General features: G+C 36.8%; 1 protein-coding gene and 1 non-coding gene across 2 annotated transcripts; both read left to right on the top strand.

The window, feature by feature from the left end:
* The first annotated feature begins 1,981 nt into the window (after positions 1–1,981).
* LOC149013741 (exocyst complex component SEC10b-like) lies at positions 1,982–14,771 on the top strand. The gene is made up of 25 exons (XM_089158580.1): positions 1,982–2,479; positions 2,845–2,916; positions 3,076–3,333; positions 3,414–3,488; positions 3,887–3,988; positions 4,150–4,200; positions 4,311–4,416; positions 5,100–5,219; positions 5,352–5,443; positions 5,984–6,152; positions 6,232–6,308; positions 6,488–6,586; positions 6,742–6,832; positions 7,204–7,289; positions 7,394–7,567; positions 10,170–10,223; positions 10,328–10,456; positions 10,652–10,744; positions 10,859–11,005; positions 11,202–11,299; positions 11,391–11,475; positions 12,254–12,312; positions 13,627–13,725; positions 13,848–13,931; positions 14,024–14,771. Exons 2-25 carry the CDS (start codon positions 2,845–2,847, stop codon positions 14,094–14,096), a joined length of 2,493 nt encoding a protein of 830 aa, XP_089014706.1. The 5' UTR covers positions 1,982–2,479; the 3' UTR covers positions 14,097–14,771.
* Positions 14,772–15,976: 1,205 nt separating this feature from the next.
* TRNAG-CCC (transfer RNA glycine (anticodon CCC)) lies at positions 15,977–16,047 on the top strand. Its single transcript has one exon. It is a non-coding gene; the product is annotated as a tRNA-Gly (tRNA).
* The last annotated feature ends 6,296 nt before the right edge of the window (positions 16,048–22,343 follow it).

The raw sequence follows: 22,343 nt of genomic DNA, 5'->3' as shown, positions 1-22,343 counted from the left end.
TAAGGTCTTAATCTCTTTAGTAAGACTCAAAGTTGCACCAATCTAGCAAATTTGGTTGCTCATTAATGTTGGAGTCTAACCGTATAATCAATCTTGTGACTTCCAATGCTTGTGCAAGCAAAATACCATCATGGAGACCAATTTTTAAGAGAATGACAATTGAATATTGGCTTGGCCTTTATTGTGCTACGATAAAAGTGCCAAAATGATCCCATAATATGTTACCCTTACCACCTTTGCCATCTATCATGTTCCATGCACCATCAATGTGCAAAAAGTAGGCATCTTCGTCCACAACAGACCAAACAAACTTAACTTAATAAGGGGAAAATATATTTATCATCAAAGGTCAGCTCATATAGTAATGGACCAACACCTCTCAATGGGCAAGTCATTCATCATTCATGATGGTATATAACTATATGTAATAATTCCCACTCCCTATTCCTAATAAGTTAATATAAAGCACTGATATGGATAAAATATAACCGAACCTGGTTCATATTTGGTTTGACCCTCAACTCCGATCAAGACGAAGGGAATCGACTCGCTCTCGAGCGAGCCGGATCTGGGAGATAGCTTGCTGAGGAAGAAAACTAACTCAGTCACAAACACGCCGTAATCCGATGCGATCGGAATAAGTTAATCAACCTAAAGGCAGCTAGTAATATTTGGCAGCTGTCACTCATCGCTATTATATGGATAACTACCATATAAAGATTGTATCATCAAATGAGTCATCTACTAGTCCAACCTAGTAGAGATCTATCACTTAATTGATCTATCTGTTTATATCCAACAACTATCAAAATAAGGTTCAAATACATTAAACGAATGAGATTCAAAGGTACACTCTATATAAGACATCACATGACGAAAACACTTAGATGCTTACAATCTGAATCATATTATCTTTATTCATTCATTAGCTCTCTGCTTTAGTAGAGTTGTTTGTGATTAAGTTCATCAATTGATTTAGCCTTCGAAGGTGGACTCCCGGTCCCAGCGATCAGGCTACATCTGACGTTCGTTTTTACAGGTCATTCTCAAGAGATCTAAGGACTGAATAAATTTTGGACGCATTAAGTAACTTAAAATATATATATATATATTCATATTAAATGAAAGGGTGAGCCTTAGTGTACAATTGGCGTAGCATAATTTGGCGAAGCACAATTGTAGGTCAAGGCATTTAATAACACGAACATCAAATTACTATACATAGATTTTTTTTATTCAAACAAAAATCTAGTGTGAAATTGTGTATAGAACAAGAATACAAAACAAATCATTTTTTTTCCTTGTGAAAAAAAAGAAGGGTTGAATTCAAAAGTAAGAAACAAAAACAACACTTAGAGTCATGGTGCACAATTTACAAAGAAAACATCAATGGAGGAAGAGTTGTGTTCAACTTATTTTGTGTGAGTTCTGATTCTTGTTGTCAACTTTTAACTCAGTTGATTATTTTAATTTTCTTTTAGCAATGATCATTTGGATTAAATCATCAATAAGCTGGATCTACATCTGATTTTTGGTTGATATAGTTGTGTACGACTGATTTTTCTTTTTTAAGAGCATTACTAATGATAATGAATGCATTAATGGTTTGGCAAAAAAAAAAAAAAAAATGTATTAACCATATTATGAATATCATTGTAGTTGATAAGAAAATAATAATATTTTTATTTTTTTTTTTTTTATAGAAATTGAGGTTCGTTCAGACAAGCTTTCTCGCACACATCCCAAGAAAATCGTTTCGAATACATTTATTTTTGTATAAAAAAAGAAAAGGTGTTCTGTTCACATCTTTCAGGAAAGATTCTATTTTCACCGTGATGGTATCTCCTACTAAATGTAACGTTACACTACCAGAATATCTTCTACTAAAAAAACATAACCAGAATATCGCAAATACTCCGTAAGGGTTTAAATGTCATTTCTCGTATTCGTTGCTGTTTTCTCTAATTTGTTATCGTTGTCTGAAAATACTGTTAGATACAACTTACAACCTAAAAGTGAATTCCGGGATCTCCTGTCTCATTCCCCACATCGTCTTCCCCGTCGATCGGACCTTAAAAAAGAAGAAGAGAATGAAAAATCACGAAGAGCTGTTCACTCTTAAAGTCTCTCTCTTTCTGCTCGCTCGCTCTCGTTCGATCTAGCAGAGAAGTTCTTGGTCAATTCATTTGATTTGTAGGTCCGGAGATCAGACTGAAACATCAATAATTGGTATTCTCTCCGTTCCGTTTTCGTTTGTTTTGGCCTTGATAATGGAACAATGAGCAATCTGCATCCGAGTTGCGACTGAAGTTTCTGTCTGAAATTCGACGGCATTATTGCTTTCCTCGCCTGCGTTGCAAGGTGAATTGGAAGCTTCGTTGCTGATAAATCTAGAACATGTACTGAGAATTTGAGGATTATTACTTCTTCTACCAAGCAAGTCAGGTCAAGACTATATTGCGCGCTAATTCGTCTCGAGGTAACTATAATAGCTCTGGATTCATACTTGCTGGGGAATTCAACCTCCATTTTGGTTTTGTCATATAAAATAAATGATCTAATTAATTCATCCTGTACGTATTTAATCGATATTGTTTACCAGAAACCAGTATGCAATGGTTCTGCGATATTCTAGTGTTTGTTTGTTTGTCTTTTTTTTTTTTTTTTTTTTTTGTTTTGGGGGGGGGGGGTGGGGTTGAAAATTGCGATCTCGTAGTTTGAGTTTACATCACTGTTGTTGCTCACTAATTAATTTTGATGGCCATTTCAGACAATGCTGTCACGTTTTTTTTCTTTTCAGTTTCTTATAAAAGTAAGCCTTAACGTATTTGTCTCCTAATATAGATGAAAGAGAGTAGAGCTGGAAGGTCTTCTGTTGGCTCACTTCCACTCATTCTGGACATAGATGACTTTAAGGTAAAATTTGAACACTAAAAGTATTTTTTTCCCTCCGTGATCATCATTTGGTTGTTGACATTTCAAAATTGCCGATGGTTTGTATTCCATGATTCCCCCCCCCCCCCCCCCACACACACACACACACTAGGATTTAACTCAAAAATACATCTTTTATAGGGTGACTTCTCTTTTGATGCATTATTTGGAAGCTTGGTAAATGAACTCCTCCCATCATTTCAAGAAGAAGATACAGATTCTTTGGAAGGCCATGGCGGCCTTGGTGGCAATGATGCTTTACCTAATGGGCACATGAGGGCTCCATCTGATCTGGCAAAGGCAGCACAAGGAGTCTCCACTCCATTATTTCCAGAAGTTGATGCTCTCTTATCTCTGTTTAAGGATTCTTGCAAGGAGTTGGTTGATCTCCGACAGCAGGTATTTCATTTTGAATGAAGTTGATAGATTGTACATAGGTTCTCTGTTGAGGTTCTCTTCTAATCAGTTGTTGATTGAAGGTGGATGGGAAACTTTATAATCTGAAGAGGGAGGTCTCTGTCCAAGACTCTAAACACCGCAAGACACTCTCTGAGGTGAGTGTGGTGAACAAACAGCAAAACATGTATGTTACTTACTGTTGTCTGGATCACTTAGATTGTGAGAGGATGGCTCAATCAGAGGGAATGAGGTTCTTCCATGTTGCTGAAAGAACACAAACTTTGCAGCATTAAAATTGTTTAATGCTGAGGGTATCCGCCAGTCACCATTCAACTAGATTACTTATGAAAAAGTAATTGAATTTTTTTTTGGGGGGGGGGGGGGGGTCAGTTTTAAAATCACTCCACTGCTGTCAAATTTGAGAATTCTACTTTCGTGGGGGCATGAAAAATAACACATTTATTTTTCTTTTCTTCTGAATCTGATGATCAGTTGCATATGTGGTATTAATTACAAACTACATATGCTTACTAATTTTATCTTATTATTTCAGCTGGAGAAAGGTGTTGATGGCTTATTTAGTAGCTTTGCCAGGCTGGATTCACGCATCTCTAGTGTTGGACAGACTGCTGCAAAAATTGGAGATCATCTGCAGGTAAAGTGGATGACTGTAACTACTAATGCCTTATGACTGAGCTTTTCTGACATATTCATGCTCTGTTGTTGAGGATAAGTTACAAATTATACTTTCTGTTTTGCGAATTCTATTACATTCTGTAGTCTCTGATAGTGAGTGATGCTGTTGTTGTTTGTCAGAGTGCAGATTCTCAGAGGGTAACTGCTAGTCAAACAATAGAGCTTATAAAGGTTATCTTTCATTATTATCGTCACTTTCCCTTTTCCCAGCAATTATCACTTCATGCTATCTTTGAAAGTAGTTGATTCCTTAACATCATCTCGTGAACACAATTATGCAGTACTTGGTAGAGTTCAATAGCAGGTCTGGTGACCTAATGGAGCTTTCTCCTCTATTTTCTGATGATAGTCGTGTTGCTGAAGCTGCTGCAGTTGCACAGAAATTACGTAAGATAACATAATTTGCTTGTGCACTTTTTGTACTTTTAACATTTTCACTATGAAATCAATGTTGCGAGATGAACAGACACTAACCCCTAGTCAATGCTGGGCATTTAACTTCAATTGTGAATAATTCAAAGCATTCTATTTTCTTTCTTAGAAAATGAAAATCTGTTTGAAGAGATAAAAGAAAAAGGAGAAGGGCTATAGTGTAATGATTTTATATTCAGCTAAGGCAATGGCTATTCCCTAGCCTCAGATCTGCTGAAAAATTGGATATTGACCATTTGGAGGTGGATGAGACTCAAGCATCTGTAGTTTTATTATCTTGTATTCACATTAGAGAGGCATATGCATTGACCTCTAGATAGGACATTTCATTCTGTTTGATATCTAGGTTGGTTAACTGGTTCGTCAATCCTCCAGTATCCCAATGAAGCTTCTGTGATAGATTTTGGCAGCTTATTTTGTAGTTGGTATGATGATGTAAGAGTTATGAAAGACATTCTCCTCAGTGCCAAAGTTTTAAATTTCTCTTTATTCATGTCAGAAAGTTCCTCAAAGCCCGAAATTGTCATCATTAATATTCTGAACAGTTATGTCCTTCTATATTTCTCAGTGGGATAGTTTAGTTTGTTTTCTCACAGAGGTTGAAAAGTAAACTACTCTACTGTGACATTACATTGTAGGGGCTTTCGCTGAAGAAGATATTGGAAGACAGGGCATAGCTGCATCATCAGTAGTGGGAAATGCAACAGCAAGCAGGGGTTTAGAGGTGGCAGTTGCAAATCTTCAGGAATATTGCAATGGTGTGGTTGGTTATTAATTGTTACTATCTTGTTCTTTGTTTTGTTGGGACAAGGCTTATTGTTGTTGTTGTATCCTGTTCTTTGTTTTGCGAGACTCAATATCTGTGCTGTATTTCTGTTTTCCTTTCTCAGAATTGGAGAACAGGTTGTTGGCTCGGTTTGATGCAGCTTCACAGAAAAGGGATCTATCGACAATGGCAGAATGTGCTAAAATTTTGTCCCAGGTTATTTACCAGGATTTTATAGCTGATTGTATCTTTTTATAACATACTTAGGGTTTGTAGATTTGTAAAAAAATCTTCTTAAGTAATAGTTCCATGGTTCAAAATCCTGCTTTTCTCTTCTTATTCATTGAAGAATATTTTTCTACTTGCCTCCTGTTCAAGAATACTGAGGGTTTAGGTATATCTTTATTTCTCTTGGTTGTCCTTGGTTGTATCATTGTATGCAAACCAACCAATTCGAACTATCTTTGTTCTGTTCTCTCTAGTCTTGCTATTCATCCTTCTCAAGTCTCAACATTCTCATTTCACTTTAACATTCTATGTATTTACTTGGAGGACTTGCCCACAATCTGCTCAGGCAGCTCAGCATCTCTGGTCCTATAAACATTCATTTTAAATGTTATTATATATTTATATGGCAGTCCAGAAATATCTACTTCATCGAGTGCTTTTAGTTCCATGGATTGTCCTGAAGTGTTATCCTCTTTGAGCAACTTCTATTATGTAATGCCAGTATCATTCTATTTTGTTGTAATGCAGTTCAATCGGGGTACCAGTGCCATGCAACACTATGTAGCAACTAGACCAATGTTTATTGATGTGGAAGTAATGAATGCAGACACAAGATTAGTTCTTGGAGATCAGGGTTCACAAGCCAGTCCTAATGATGCTGCACGTGGACTTTCTTCATTCTACAAAGAAATTACAGGTTCATAATATTCCCTTGATTTTTTACAGAGCTAGACTTTTTAGTGGATTCTGATAATTATGATTATTTTGGTTTGCAGATACTGTGCGAAAGGAGGCTGCCACAATAATGGCTGTGTTCCCTTCTCCAAGTGATGTCATGTCAATCCTGGTGCAGGTACTCAGCGAAGGAGTCCTTTTTCATCTTGCTTGTGCTATTGATGCTTCCAGTTGAGGATTGAGTTTAGGGGTTGATTCAGATAGTTTAAGTCAGACACTCACACAATCCATCTTCACTTCAGAGAATATACTTCAACAATTTGTATCATTTCAGACATATCTTGTGGTTGGATACAGAGAGTTTTGGAGCAGCGAGTTACAGCTCTTTTGGACAAGCTACTACTAAAGCCATCACTTGTAAACATACCTCCCATAGAACAAGGTGGACTTCTATTGGTGAGTTAAGTTGGTTCCTTTTAACCATATTGAAAAGAAAGAAAATGAATTTTGCTTGCTGTTTTCTCCCAAGCCTGATTCCACTTTGGAGTTAGATTCCTACGTTCTCTTTCCTTCCTTTTAATATCTTTATTGTTTCCGAGGTGAGGCTATAGTATCTTAGAATGCTAGCGGTGGCTTATGAGAAGACACAAGACTTAGCTAGAGAATTACGAGCTGTGGGATGTGGTGACTTGGATATTGAAGGTAATGCTACACTTTTCTGTGTCCTGCTTTCTTAAGTAGAACTAGTTTGTGGTGCTGAACATATTCTAATTATTGCCAGTGAAGAATATATTCAAAATCTCTATATGGTTGGCTAATAAAATTTCCATGTCAATTTGTCTCTGCTTTGGTAATTCAGTGCACAAAGTTGATTTTGCATTTGGATCAATTTAAAAATTCATCCTTGATGCTAGTTGATTTAGGACTTGAAAGTTACTCTAATTATGGCAGCACTGATGTCTGTAACATGATTCATGCTAAAGGAAACTGTATGTTCAAAATTTGTTTTGTTAGCACTGAGGTACCTTATGTTTGTCTTCTAAAATTACATACCTGTTGGTTACTTGCTTCAGGCCTTACAGAGTCTCTCTTTCTTGCTCACAAAGATGAGTATCCTGAGCATGAGCAGGCTTCCCTCAGACAACTCTATCAGGCGAAGGTTTACATCGTTATTAATTTTCAATTCTGCAACTCTGGTTCAGGTTGGTGAATTTGGTTCATTTGTATCCATTACGTCAACCTTACGCAATACATATTCTCTAGATGGAGGAATTACGTGCTGAAAACCAGCAGCAGATTGAATCAACTGGGTCAATTGGACGCTCAAAAGGAGCTGCAATAGCATCTTCCCAGCAGCAGATATCTGTCACAGTAGTGACAGAATTTGTACGATGGAATGAAGAGGCAATTTCTAGATGCACTATGCTTTCAACCCAGGTAAAATCTTTCAGGATTCTTTCTTGAGGGGACCCCAAGTGTAAATTGATGATTTGTTGTGACCACAACCCCCAATTCTTTGTGGGTACTAAAACTATCAGGCATGGTTTATTTGGGTTTAATTTTGTATGTGAAATGATATTCATTGTCTTCTCTGCATTGTAGAAGAACATGGTATTCTTGAAACTTGTGTGTTGATGAATCCTATATAAGCCCAAGAATTTCCTGATGTAGTCACTGATAAGACCCTAATCACAAAGGTATATATGAGAAAGAAGAAGGACTACATGATGCAACCTACAGCTGCTACAGGGGAACATTGAGGGGGACAGCTGGAGCTGGGTGGAGAGGTAAATTCTGTTGGAGTTGTCGGGGGGGAGTACAAAAGAGAGAGGGAGGAGAACAGAAAAGGAAAAGATAGAGGCAGAGGCGGGGGGGGGGCCCTGGGGGCAGCCGGTGGCTCGTGGGTTCGATGATGCGTTTTTTTTTTTTTTTTTTTTTTTTTTTTTTTTTTGGGGGTTTTGTTTTTTGTTTTTTTGTGGTGGGCTTTTCCCCGGTTCTTTTGGTCGTTTTCTTCAGTTACCCTGCTGGCATAACATTCTGATTCAGTTCTGTGATAATCTCTGCCTTCGCGAGGGGGTAATAGGGTTCAGGGTAAGTTAGGGAGGGTCTTACCAGTCACCTTCGTAATCTTCTATGTTAAACAATCAGGTCATTGAATCTTCATTCTGATATGTGAAAACAAGAGGAGTGAGAAGTGTGAACTGTTGCTTTCTTACGTTATGCTATAAATAACAAGAATAAAGATGTCTGATGTGGAAACTCTGAAAGTATGACTTGTTTATGTTTGTTTCTTATTTATGCCTCTACATGTATTTTGTTTTTTTTTCTCTCTAACAGGAGTCTATCATTCTATCAAATTTATTTTTCCCCCTTTAAGTGGTTGTATCTTGTTGCTTCTGTTTGGATTGAGTTGGTTCATATTGCTTAAGGCCTGGGATCTAGAAGTCCCTGCAGAAACATTTCAAATATGGCAACAGGTGATGTTGACATTTTGAGAAATTAAGTTATTCATGAGTGGAGGATCCATAATTAGTTTGAACATGTTAATATAATAATACCTCAAGTGTCCCACGTTTCCATAGGTTCTGATACACTTCTTTTTTTTTTTTTTTTGGGATGACTAAGCTATCAATACCAAAACCCTGAAGTTGAGATGAGAATAAACAAGCAGAGGGGGAGAAGGAAGAGATTGGGTTTTGGTGGGGGGGGGGGGGGGCAGAGCAAGCAGTGTAAAACTGACTAGAGGACTTCAAAGGAGAGCCCAGACCCCAGGTAACAACAAAGGGCCTGCTCGTTGGGGTATCCACATCGTGGGGGTGGGGGAACACTAGAGTCTAGAGGACACATCGAAGGATATGGCTTTCTAAATCAAGTCCAAAGATCTAGAGTCGGAGACCCATCTTTTAAGGTTGTGCTCCCACCATAAGTGCGGTAGCAGTTCCGAACGCCAACTTATCAACCAGGTCACAAGTAGAAGCGCCAGAGAAGGATCTTTGAAGCCACAACCAATATCTATCAAACCTAAAGGAGCATCGAGTGCAAGACCAAATGGAGGCGCTATGACTTTCTCCTAGATGTGGTGGGAAAATGATGGGTGAAAAAGAGGGGATACACATCTTCAATACCATTCCAACATAGATGAAATTTGGGGAGGTCATGATGTGACAATGGATAGGGGAAGATTCAGTTGCGAGGTAGTGGCAGAAGGTTCTCCAAACAGTGAAAGCATGATGGGGTGTATGGCCTTTGAACCATACCAGGGAGTCCAAGGGACAACTTGACTAGTGGAGCAGGAAAGATTCAAAGCCAAAGAGGATGAAAGCAACCCGAAAGAAGAAAAGAGCCAAATGTGCAACCATGGGGTGTGGGATGGAGGGGTTGGGAAGGACCAGACTTGATGAGACCCTGGGGGAATGTGGATGCTTGGGGGGGAGGGGGGACCAAGAACTGTTGTAGATGAAGTCTGAGACCAAGGTGGAGTACTGCTCTTTTCTTGGACTGTCATAGATGTTTTCTTCTGGTTTATAAAGGATAATGCATCAAATTGGTCTTCCATTTCCCATTTTATTTCATGTTTTAACTTTTAAATTGTTAGAAGTATCCAGATCCAAGAACAAATACAGTTTGATGTATTTTACTGAATCAGCGGAAAAGAAGGCAATTTTTCTTTCTATCTAGTAATTTATGGTTATCAAGCATGAACAACCAAATTATTTATGATTTGCATCTTTTACAGCTTGTCATAAAAATTTGCACATGTGATGTCCATTTTGTCTTCAACTACTTAACCAAGATGGTTCATTAACAATGTTTCCATCACTGGCACTAGTTTCTTCTAATATCCATGTAAATGCCAGCTGATGAATTTGCCGTCAAAGTTGTGATGTCATTTCTTTTCTCTTTTCCTGATTTATTACTGGAATTTGATGATAACCATATTCTGTTCTGCACATTCTCATGATGAACTTGTTTAGCATGAAGTCTCAGATTTTCATCTGGTGTTTCACTACAATTGACTATTAATGTCCTCCTTACACAGCCTGCAACTCATGCGACCAATGTGAGAGCAGTGTTCACTTGCTTGCTTGATCAAGTAAGTATTACTAATTTTACTTATTCATTCTGCTCTGGAATCAGGCTCAGGTATACCTGTCAATCCACCCTGGTGGAGTTTCCTCAGGTTATTAATTTTTGCAGGTTGGCCAGTATATAACTGAAGGGCTAGAGCGAGCAAGAGAGGGTTTGAATGAAGCTGCTGCTTTAAGGGAAAGGTTTGTGCTGGGCACAAGTGTTAGTAGAAGGGTGGCTGCCGCAGCTGCTTCCGCTGTAATTGTCCAACCATGCACTTTATGGACATCTTATTTGTATGAAAAGAATTAATTCGTACAATTCAGAAATATAATAGTAATTAAAGGGTCTCATTTAGTTGACAGTATTGGGAACTGTTTTTTCTCTTTCCTGTGGAACATGAAATTTTTCTTTAGTCAAACTTGCAAATAATAGATTAGTTATAACGTGTAGGCAGAAGCTGCTGCTGCTGCTGGTGAAAGCAGCTTCAAATCTTTCATGGTGGCAGTGCAACGATGTGCTAGCAGTGTAGCTATAGTCCAGCAAGTAAGTTGCCTTTGTACACAATTTTTTATGCTGCCAGTGTTTTTTGGGCATAGACTATATGCCGTAGGTGGTAACTTGAAGCTCTAATTGGTGATGCTTGAATTTTCTCTCCAGTACTTCACGAACTCTATTTCTCGTCTCTTACTTCCTGTTGATGGTGCACATGCTGCTTCTTGTGAAGAAATGGCTACAGCAATGTCTAGTGCTGAGGCAGCCGCTTATAAGGGGCTCCAGCAATGCATTGAAACTGTCATGGCTGAGGTTTGGACACAATCCAAGGACAACTAATTTTTAAGACCAGATTTTTGTGGGACTCATATCCTTACCAGTTTTTCAGATGTTTCTTCACTTAATTGCAATAGTCATTGTGAAAATGTTGTTTTTTTATTTTATAATTTCATGGTGGTTGTTTGTTGTACTTCAGTTTCTCTTCCTTACATACTAAACCATTGTGCAGGTAGAACGATTGCTATCTGCTGAACAGAAAACTAATGATTATCGGTCTCCTGATGATGGAATTGCTCCTGACCATCGGCCAACAAATGCCTGTACAAGGTATCAACTGTATTCTGATATAGATTTGATTTCTTTTAATTTTTTTAATATTAACGTAGCTCATACTTGATGACTTTTTCCTTATTTGCAGAGTTGTTGCATACCTCTCCCGTGTACTTGAGTCTGCTTTCACTGCCCTAGAAGGTTTAAATAAACAAGCTTTCCTAACTGAATTGGTATGCTAATTTAATACTCTTGATCATCTCTCCTCCACACCCCTATTCTTGGATATTTATATCAAATGGTTCATTGGCTGCTGTTGGTCAAACTCATCTTGTGACCTGCCATGGGTAATTTATACGTGCTAGCACATGAATGCATAATTTTCAGCACTAATGAGGATGCTTCCTTTTGAATACCAAGATCTATGCATGGTGGAAGTAGTCCTCTAATCATGCCACTTCCCTACTCATTCTTCTGAAGATATGAAAACCATCTGCATGGGTAGACTTCTAATTCATGGTATTAGCTTACCCTGCAGATGTTTTCTTATGCTCCCGCATATGCACGCATGAAGGATTCTTCATTGCACACATGACTATCTGCTGGACTGTTTTAGTTTTACTACTTACATGCATGTCTTGCTAACCTTCATAGGCTTCTATGATTCTGAGAAGTCACCTTCTCAAGATGAGAAGGTGCCCCTTTTTACTTCTTATCTTCAGCTTCAAATGCAGAAGTAGGGCGAGATGCTTAGCAACATGCTCTTCACAATTCTCTTAGGAGGACTCAAAAGTTGTGAAACAATAATATGACATCTGGCATTCACTCATACCAGTAGTTTTATTCCTGTTCTTGTATTATGCTAGGATTTTACAGCTGCAATCTGTTCCGACTTTTGAGATGTCCATTTTGTTAATATTGCTTTATTTCACTTCTAGTTTGGCACTTATTGGGTTTGATATGGCTTTATTTTTCATTAATAATGATACGGTGGTGACATTGTGACTTTAGGGAAATCGCTTGCACAAAGGGTTACTTACTCACTGGCAGAAGTTCACTTTTAATCCCAGGTAATGGGCATTTGCTCTCATATTTCCTGACTTGGTTTCATTATTTGCATTGAAATGACAGGTGGCAGTGAGCTTATATAGGAAGAATTAATTAATTAATAAATAATAGGTTTGTGTTGTTAGTAAGCATGCCTGCTAAATTTGGGGGCCCTGTGCATTGGGCATGGGCTGGTCTTTTTTCTTTTCCTTTTTTTTTCTTCTTCCTCCATCCCTAGATATGAAATCTAGTAGCTTCAGGGGTTTATGCAGAAAATAGATAAGTTAATGATAAATTTTAAATTTACCAAAAACTTTAATTAAAACTTCCACTGCATTGACTTTTTTTTTTTTAATTTTAAAATTTTTTTAACTTATAATTTCTAGTGTTGTAGGCTGCAGTTCTCCTATACTGTAGGATGCCTAGATGCATAGAGGTCTAGAGAGTTGGCATTTATATGTATAGATGCACCATTGATGTCTATTCAGTATGCAATGTAGGTAGTTTTTTGACCTTGATGGTTTGATAATTATATTTGTAATAATGCCTTGATGGATGGGTTTTTTGGGAGTCATAAGATTAGTATCATATGGAGGCTGTAACTTCCTGTTCTTATACCAGTAGGCATGGTTTACTGATCAGCACGTCGACAAAATCTGGTCTTCATTAGGAGTGTTAGTAGGCAGTGTCATGCTTGACTTTGACCTGTGTACTCATCAGCTACACCTCATCCTAAAGTCTTATGACTTATTCAAGATTCTCGGTGAGTCTTGACTTACTTTACCAGCCTGCTGCTCATCAGGCTAGGTTGAGCATAAAGGCCAAGCCTGAGGCCATGGTATGGTGTTGCAGATTTTTATGTTCTAGGCAAGACAAGTGATTTATTAACTTTGAGAGCCAGTGTTTACTGAGGAATATAAATCAAATTTGAAGTAACTAAAGTAGAAAACTAATCAAGAGAGATGCTTCTTGTTTATTTTCATTATTAGTCAAAAAATAGAAATTAAGACTAATTGAATCTGGCCACAACTGGATTAAAGTCCTGAGCAGTGTGGTTTCCAGGGAGTCACCTTTAAGTTAAGCCTGTGGGGTTGTTACTTTAAACAACTCATCATGGATCTAGAATTAGAGAATTCTTGGGTTGTAGTGTTCCCTGTTTAGCCTTGACCTTGTGTCTTGTGTTGAGCTGATCCTGACCCCATTTGTTGACGAACCCCCCCCCCCCTTTTTGGGGGCCTATCTTCCTTCGACTATTTAAATATTTTATTTATGGGAATGTGAAACAGCCCTGCTCTTTATTGCTCTGATTTTGTTGTCCGTTTATTTTCTTCATGCAGTGGTGGTCTGCGATTGAAGCGTGACATAACTGAGTATGGGGAGTTTGTGCGCAGCTTCAATGCTCCCACAGTTGATGAGAAATTTGAATTGTTGGGCATGTGAGTGGCACAATATCTTTATAGGGTTACTTATTTCTTTGTTGGATTATCAATTATTGATGTTTAAGCTATTGAATATCAACTAGTGATTTATTTTTTTATTTGATTTCCATTTCCTTTAGCATGGCCAATGTCTTCATTGTTGCACCTGAAAGCCTCTCCACATTGTTTGAGGGAACTCCTAGCATCCGGAAAGACGCACAGAGGTATTCGTCATTGTTGGCAGAATTTGGTGCTTGTATTAGTCTGTCTGGGATTTTGTGTGACAAGCTACTGTTGGGTTTTACTGTCAATCCAGGTTCATTCAGCTTAGAGAAGACTATAAGAGTGCCAAACTTGCTTCCAGATTGAGTTCATTGTGGGCAAGTTAGAGTTGAAACAGAAGTGTGATACTACGGAGAGCAGCACCTGAGATTGAGCTAGAGAAAATTGACCACTTTATCACATGGATTAGTGGTAAAGATGTGCTCAAGCTGCCTCCTGAGCTGTTTGGTGCTTCTGGTTGCGTGTAGAGTTGAGGATCAAACCAATCCATGGTGCAATCCTGCCAGTAAGAGAGGAATTTCCAGGGCTGCATAATTCAATTCAATGTTGATGGTAATAACCACTGATTTGTTCCTCATGAATATGACCAGATATTTGAATTTATTGCTCTTAACCTGCCTACTGTAATATTTCTTTGTTGTAGATGATGTTTTGAGGAAGGAAAAAAAATCCCTTTATAACAAAATTATTTTTTCAGGATGACGATTCCACCCCTCCAGAGTTACTACATTTGTCTTTCAGTTCAGAAAATTTGTTCTCAGACAAGTAATTATTAGTTTATCATTACTAGATACGCTAAGATATTTTTTAATGCAATAAACTAAAACAATTAGGAAAAATGCTGATTCCATCTCTTCAATTTCTCCAGTGAATTATAGTTTCTTACGAGTACCAAAAAAACAGTGGAATTATGGAAATCTAGGTGCCTATACGTGTTTAATCAATCATAACTGAAGCAGATCTTGACAGTGGAACAATGGAACTCACTGGGGATGGATGGAACAAACTAGGAACAGCAAACTTCACCTTTCTTCGTTCTCTCGTGTATTTATTATTATTATTATTATTATTATTTTGTTGAATCTCTATTCAATATTTCAGTTGTTCAATTCAGGCATTTATTTTCTATTGCCCATCTACCTTTGCTTTAACAAAATTGCCCACATGATTGTTCTTGGATTAGAATATTTACATGATTGAGTATTATTTGACATTATTGAGACTCGACATGAATGTTCTTTGTTTATATATCTACTACAAATTGTTGAATTTTATTACTTATTAGGCATTAATTGAGCACTCTAAGAAAAGAAGTCAAAATATTTTTTTTCCTGCACCCTACAACATTGTGAGCATTTTTTACACCCTATCTCGGCAAACCAAAGGAAGGGTACATTTATAAATGAAATTTAGATCCAATTAACCTGCCACCGTAGTTCTTATTAATAACTTCTCCCCAAAATATGCTTACTCGAACATTGTTCTTCTTTGTTAAAATACATGAAATTAAATTCAAGCGTATATAGCAATTGCACAATAGGGAGTTCCTCGCAAATTGTCGAGTTCGAAGCCTTGAGGATGACTAGTTTATTCAATAATGCTAGAGGTTGGATCAACTGCAATCCCATTTCTCCTTCAACCTTGCATAAACTTGGTTTGTTCTTAATGTTTTTCAGGAAGGGAGAAATCCCTTCACTCACCTAGGGATTGAATATGGAAAGTATTAAATGAGAATAATTAAGTCATTTTACTATCCAGAGAGCATTATGATCATTTGACTTTTGACTTAATGTAATTTATGTCAAAAAGTTAAATGGGGATAACTTGTAATAATAAAAGTGGGTGACATAATATTTGCCACTAAAGTGAAAATTTTCAAATTAATCCCCACTATAGTGGGTGATTTGTAAAAGCTCTAAAATAAATACATGAATTTTTTTATTTTGTGGTCAAAACATGAAATTAAATTCAAGCACATAGTAATTGCATAATTGGGAGTTGTATTAGGCAGATAGTCTTTTTTTTTTTTAGTAAACCAAGCTGTTGGCAAATAGTCGAGTAGTTTTGGGGATGACCAGTTTATTTAATAACTCTAGAGTTTCGGATCTACTCCAACCCCATTGGATAAACTGGTAACTGGTAAAAGAGAGACCTAACGGGGATTTAGTTTTTGTAATGTAATATAGAACAGACTATAAACACATAAGCGCATCTGGTGTAGTGGTATCATAGTACCCTCCCACGGTACTGACCAGGGTTCGATTCCCTGGATGCGCATCTGTAATTATTAGTTTTTCGTTCTCCTTTTTGGATCGTTTTTTACGCTTTTGCCCCTTTTCCCTTTCTTCCTACCTAACAAATCGCGTGCGGCTTATTTTTTTAGTGGTTTACTTGGTAGTTGTTACTTTTGAATTTCTAAACACACGTGGTGGGGGTCGCCACCTGTTCTAGAGACACACAGATATGGTGGATTAACAAAAGGTGAAGAAACGCTGTGTGCGTGGATCTCAATTTCTTCTCTTTCTCTCCCTCTAATACAAGAGACAGTAGAGAGGTTTCTATCAAGGGCCACATCCCTACTTTCTGCTTATAATTGCCAAACTCACGAGTGACCCCTACAACTTAGAGAACAAAATTAACAATCAACAAATGAGGAGAAAAACCCATTTTGGTTTAGTATAGTAAGTCTTTGCTTGCATTATGACACTACCACTATCATATGGCCCTTCTCTTCTTCTCACCTCCCTTTCTGCTTTTAATCAAACTGCACTTCTACTTCACTTCTACCTCTCCTTTTCCATTACTTGCTGTTTCTCATAGACTTGGATTTTGTTAGTTTCTATACACAAAAAGTGTCTGAAAATGACCAACCCTAACCCTAGCTCATTTTCCCCACAAGGAAAGAGTTACCTGTTCCCTACTTGGGAGACTTGATTAATGTCAAAGCCCTTTTAACTTATACTTTGTGATGAGACATAGTTTTTTAGCGGGTTTTTTATGTTGAGAATGATGATATATTATATATGCCACCAACAAATGCAGTACTCATGAACTCTTTACTAAGAGATATTAGTCATTACCAATCGAGTAACATTGCGATGGTGAAATTCTCTTTCTTTTCTTCTCCTTTTACCTTTCTTCATGTTCCCTTAATATTAAATCCTGGCTCTACTTCTACATACAACAACGATAAATCCTACATAATACGAGAACTAGGCATGCTCCAAAGAGAATTTCTGATGTGGAACCCTTGATTGGTAGGTTTTAACTCTTAGTCTCCATCCACTCAAAACATGATTGAAACAGGGGAAGAGGGGGGGACCAGCCTGAAAGGCTTGAGGTTGTGACCGGCCTAACATTGCTAGAACATTACTAGAAACAAAAAAAACAGGGCCTTCTAGGTAGGTTTAACATGTTTTGACCAATTAAGCAAAGCTGAGAAAGGCAAGTCATTATTACCAACCCTCTTAAAAAGGATATGGATGTCATTAACAATGACAAAGACTAAGTCCAGTCATTGAGACACGGCTTCTATTATTCCCTACATGGTTCCTACTAATACACCCACTAAGCCTTCTGACCTCTATAATATATATATAGAGAGAGAGAGGGAAGAGAAAACATAAACAAGACCCACAAAAATATAAATAGGGACAAAAGCTCGTCTCATGAGCAAACAGTGTACGGTGTACCCCAAGCTAATTCATTTTTTTTCTTCCTCTTCTAATGCTTAGATCTATTAAATAAGACGACTAATGATAAAGTAGGAAAATTTAACTTTGTTTTATACTTCTTTTTGTCTTGTAGATCCAACAAGCTATCCATTTCCCGTTAATGAGTAACTGAAAGTTTTTGCTTTTTTTTTTTAATAGTGAAAAAACAAATATATTACTTAAATTACAAAAGCTTTGCACCACATATCACCATGGCTGCTATTTCTAGTTGCAGCTTTGGGTGCTAAACTAGTACTGCTGCTGCATGTATTCATATATACATATATTACTTAAAGAAAGTATTTCAGAAAGTATAAAGAACAAAGATACAATTATGCAAGATAACTCGTATATATATTACTTAAATTCTTGAACTTGATTTTGAAAGTGGACTTGCATCAGACATGTTGAGCAATTGAAAGTAAATCAGGAGAATTAGATGATAAAAATCAAAAGAATATACCAAATCTATTTAACATGAAAATGAAATACACTTAAATGGAATGTGAAATGGAAGCAATAGAACAAAGAGGAAGAATCGTCGAGGCATGTCAGACATTTTCCTTAAAACAAATTTGTTTTCTTCGATGTGTGCATGAAGATCTAATAGACGTCTTTTTCTTCTAGAAAACAACAACGAACAATGGTATACTTAACACAAAATAGACTGCTATGACGAATTTGATATATGCCTTCCTTCTATCACCGTAAATTTCAATTAATTAACAAACTTCTCAAAACATTGACAAGACTCACAAAATACTAAGAAAACTATCGAAGCACTCTTAGCACAATTCTTAAATCAAAAGAGAGACAACCCCAAACAAAATAACATCTCTTAATCAAAGGAGAATCTCAATTTATAGTAGATGTCTTAGGTTGGTGCAATGAATATATCATATTACCATCAATGTCTCAATAACAAGTTTGGAAGAACAAAAAATCCTTGTCATTTACAACCAAACTTGGAAACGAAAAGCTTCGGTCATTTATAATCAAACTAGAGAACAGAGAAATTCCTTGGTAAATGAAAGTCCATAACCCTTTGTTCATAAACAGTGTTTAGAAAATCAAAAGCCCAAATGTTCATTAACATATTATGCATGAACTATCTTTAAGATTTGAAACAACCAATTGTCCATATAATTATTCCATGCATTTATTTCCACAAAATTTCCTTAATGAATAATTTTTATTTATTCATACTCAAAGAGCCATTTTCCAACAAGACACATTCCAAATCACTTGATTTGTGAGATTTCTGATGTAAGCAAACCTAAATCCATCACTAATCTTGTTTTTATGAGGTACAAGAGTGTAGGTATGGTATAACCTGATTGGATGAATATCCAAATTTAACATCTCTATATGTACTTTATGTTCTCTTAAAGTTTGGAGTTTCATCTTAAAGTATTTGGTGATTGAGCGAGAGTTTTGTAATATGGTTTTGACGATTGGTTGAGAGGTCCATTCTGTAATCTTCTCTCTACATAGTAAAAATTCTTTTTCTACCCCTATAGATGTAGCATATCATGTCAGTGTGTAAATCTTGTTAATTCTCCATGTTGCTTTCACTTATTTTCGTTTTTATTTGTGATCAATCTTTTTCTTAATGAACATTAGTTGTGACTTTTTTTCAACATAATAAAATAAATTCTAGCCATTAATTATCATGGTTTTCTCCTCACATAAGTCGTCCATCATCCATGGATAGAGGGATACGTGATTGAGATCAACCGTGAAATTTGGTCACCACTCAACAACATTAAGCAAATTATTTGGAATTTCACTGATCCGTACATGTTTGACTTCTAGAGTTTGACAATAACTCAAATCCAACGGTTCAGAAGATTTGATAATCTTGACTTTAAGAAAAGCAAAAAAAAAATTGAATTATTTTATGTTCAAGGCCGGTTTGAGAGTTGGCTTCGGTTTGACCGATTTGATTTGATTTGATTTCGGTTTGAACGTGAACCCTAAATCTGAACTGATCGGACATGCTTTGATGACGTGTGCATGAATATCCCACACATGCGCCTCTTATCGTACGCACCCATTTCCCTTTCCGTCGAGGAAATCATGTCACCGTTTGACATCTGTCGACGGACTCTTAAATCTCAAGTTTCCTCTCTTTTGTTTTAAAAGCCGCAAGTTGGGGAAGGAGAACCGTGCCGGTGGTCCCTAAATTCCCCCAAACCAAACGGAGCCAATTATGCATTCTAGTCAAAATGACTCCTTCAACGGGACTCACAAGTCACACCCTAAACTGGAAAATCTAGAAACTCCATTTACACGGACACTCTGCCGTTACTGTATTTTCTCTTTCAAAGAAAAAAAAAAAGACCCTCAAGCTAAAAACACTTTTTTTCAAAATTTCAACGAAATTACTATCAAGAAATTTTTAGCAAACTTCTTATATTTAGAATGTCAAATTCCATGTAGTTCGTGGCCAACTTTTGTTTCTTGAAACAAAAATTTTCATAAATTTCAATTTATATTTCAAAACTCACTTGAAATAAAACAAATTTATTAAGTGATTTTCAACCCCTTTCTCTCCTGAGTATATAGTAAAGAAATACAAAAATATTATTATATTCCATCATCTAAGGATAGAAAATCATTGCCAATCTATTGTTTTTGTAGATGTATTTCCTTGAACTGGATTATTACTTTTTCATTGCACTACTTCATAAAGATGATATTCAGTTAGGCTCTTGGGCTCATGAAAAGGCATGAGAAGAAATCTTGAGGTTGACCACGGGCATGGAATAGGAATAGAATCTCCAACCAAAAGGTGCATAATTGTCAAAGGGAAGTTTAAGATGAGAATATAGTTTTGTGAAATATTGAGATATCACGCGAAGGAATCTTTACATTGTGAGCCTCATTGTTTTCTGGAGGATTCAAGAAAAGATACTAGATAAACAACATTCTCTTTACCACACCCCCGCTCCCCAAAAACAAATATATTCTAGCAAGACAAGTTTTAACCGTTGGTAGCATAAGAGAAGACCATGAGAGATTGCTTGATACCATTGAGTATGTCGCAAAGAAGATAAAAATTTGACCATTGGTTTGATTAGTGCATTTGATGTGGTAATGCTTGTAGTGCCTAATGTTGAATGGACGTCAAATGGATTTCATTAAATTTCAACCATACAAAAAAGCATGTGCAAATTATATTAACTTAAATAAAATAAATAGAGTTTTTCATGGAGTTTTATTTGCGGCAGCAGCACGCTCTAGATTTGGCCGCGTGTTCAAAAAGAAGTCGGACAATGTAACATCAGAAGGCAGGAGGGTACATATGTAAAATATTAGTTCTTATTTTCACATTCAAGGATTTACTATTTTACAAATTTACAAAATTAAACCCCTAGCAAGACCTGATCCCAAACCCCAATTCCGCCTCGTTCCATGGTAGCCAAACTTGATGGTAGGACTACCCAAAAGCCTAATTGTAGGATTTTTCGGCTCTTTCTTGCACGGTTTGTTTTTCTCTTTTTTTTGGTAAAACCTAGTTAGCCTTTGCGTTCTTGACAATAATTTTCAAGATCAACCCCCCCCCCCCCCCCAAAAAAAAAAAAAAAAAAAGAAGAAAAGGAAATGATGATCCGAAATTCCATAGCCTTCTTCTCTTAACACATTTTATAAGATTATAACTAGAAACCACACATTTCAATCTTCCATCGTGCTCGTTAGCAGATGAGTTTAAACCTCACCATTTTTTTCCTCAATTGCTCACCATTGCAGTTGGGTTTTTTAAGTGAACAAGATGAAGTAAGGAAAACACATAACCAATATTAGAAAGGATACAAATTTCATGGATTTTGAACTACAAAATTCTGTGAAGACATCTCTTTCTACAGCTAATCCAAAAACAAGGTAAGAAACACTAGTTATAACAAAAAGAATCAAATTGAAGAACCCATTTACATAAAGGAAAGATGAAAACCAAATTTCGTAGAAACCCTAGCGCCCAACTCTATAGAGAGTCCTGCCTTGCCTATTGAGAGCATAAACAACACCGATAGTAGTCATTTGTCTTCCTAAGAGCGCGCTGAAATTGACAATGATGGCTGGACGAAGAGGTGGAGCGAAGGGTTTGGGAAATTTGGGGATTGAATCTGGTAGAGTTAGGGAGTGATTTTATAAATTTTAAAAACTTTATGTATTTACATATATACCTCTGGAATTTCTCTTATAACCGTCCAATTTGCTTTTAAATACATGGCCAAATCTTAATTGCAAATAAAAATCCATTTTTCATCAATTTGAAACAAACCATGTGTAGATTATACCAACTTAAGTAAAACAAACTGACTTTCCTTAAATCAAACCAAACCATTATTTGGGCGCTGGACACTACAAGAGATTCAAATCCTCCATTATGCCGAAATGAGTGCCCATCCAGCAACTAGCTCTTAATGAGTACCGCGTGACCCTTATCTATTTTCAAACTTTGAATTATTTATAATTCTATTTGATTTGATAAACTAAAGTGGTTATACAATTATAAAAATATCATAATCCAAAGGTTGGAAATAGTTAAAGGACACGCAGTGCTCATTGAGAACTGGCTACTAGATACACTTAGTACTTTGGAGGATATGAATCCCCCACCACAAGCACCACCACCATGCATCGCGTAAGCCACAGTAGCCTAGCAAGATCCTTGACCATATGTCATTATATCTCTTCAGAAATCTATTCTCCTTTCATGATCAATTTGAAAAATAAATGTCAATTCTCATATTTTGCCAACTCAGCATCGACTCAGACTCAGAACCCTAACTTCGGTGGTGCCACGTCGACCGTCCAAGAAACAATCAAAGCATGCCGACAACGTGTACTACGGGC

Source organism: Hakea prostrata, chromosome 6, assembly GCF_041222555.1.
Source record: "Hakea prostrata isolate BN-2017 chromosome 6, UWA_Hpros_2, whole genome shotgun sequence".
Classification (NCBI taxonomy): domain Eukaryota; kingdom Viridiplantae; phylum Streptophyta; class Magnoliopsida; order Proteales; family Proteaceae; genus Hakea; species Hakea prostrata.
Note: the sequence above shows the minus strand (reverse complement) of the source record. Positions and strands in the feature narration are given on the sequence as shown.

Excerpts from the sequence above, each read along its gene's own strand:
- LOC149013741 (XM_089158580.1), top strand. The coding sequence starts at position 2,845 with ATGAAAGAGAGTAGAGCTGGAAGGTCTTCTGTTGGCTCACTTCCACTC. Across the intron at positions 3,989-4,149 it reads AAATTGGAGATCATCTGCAG|AGTGCAGATTCTCAGAGGGT; the intron begins GTAAAGTGGATG and ends GTTGTTTGTCAG. Across the intron at positions 11,006-11,201 it reads TTGAAACTGTCATGGCTGAG|GTAGAACGATTGCTATCTGC; the intron begins GTTTGGACACAA and ends ACCATTGTGCAG.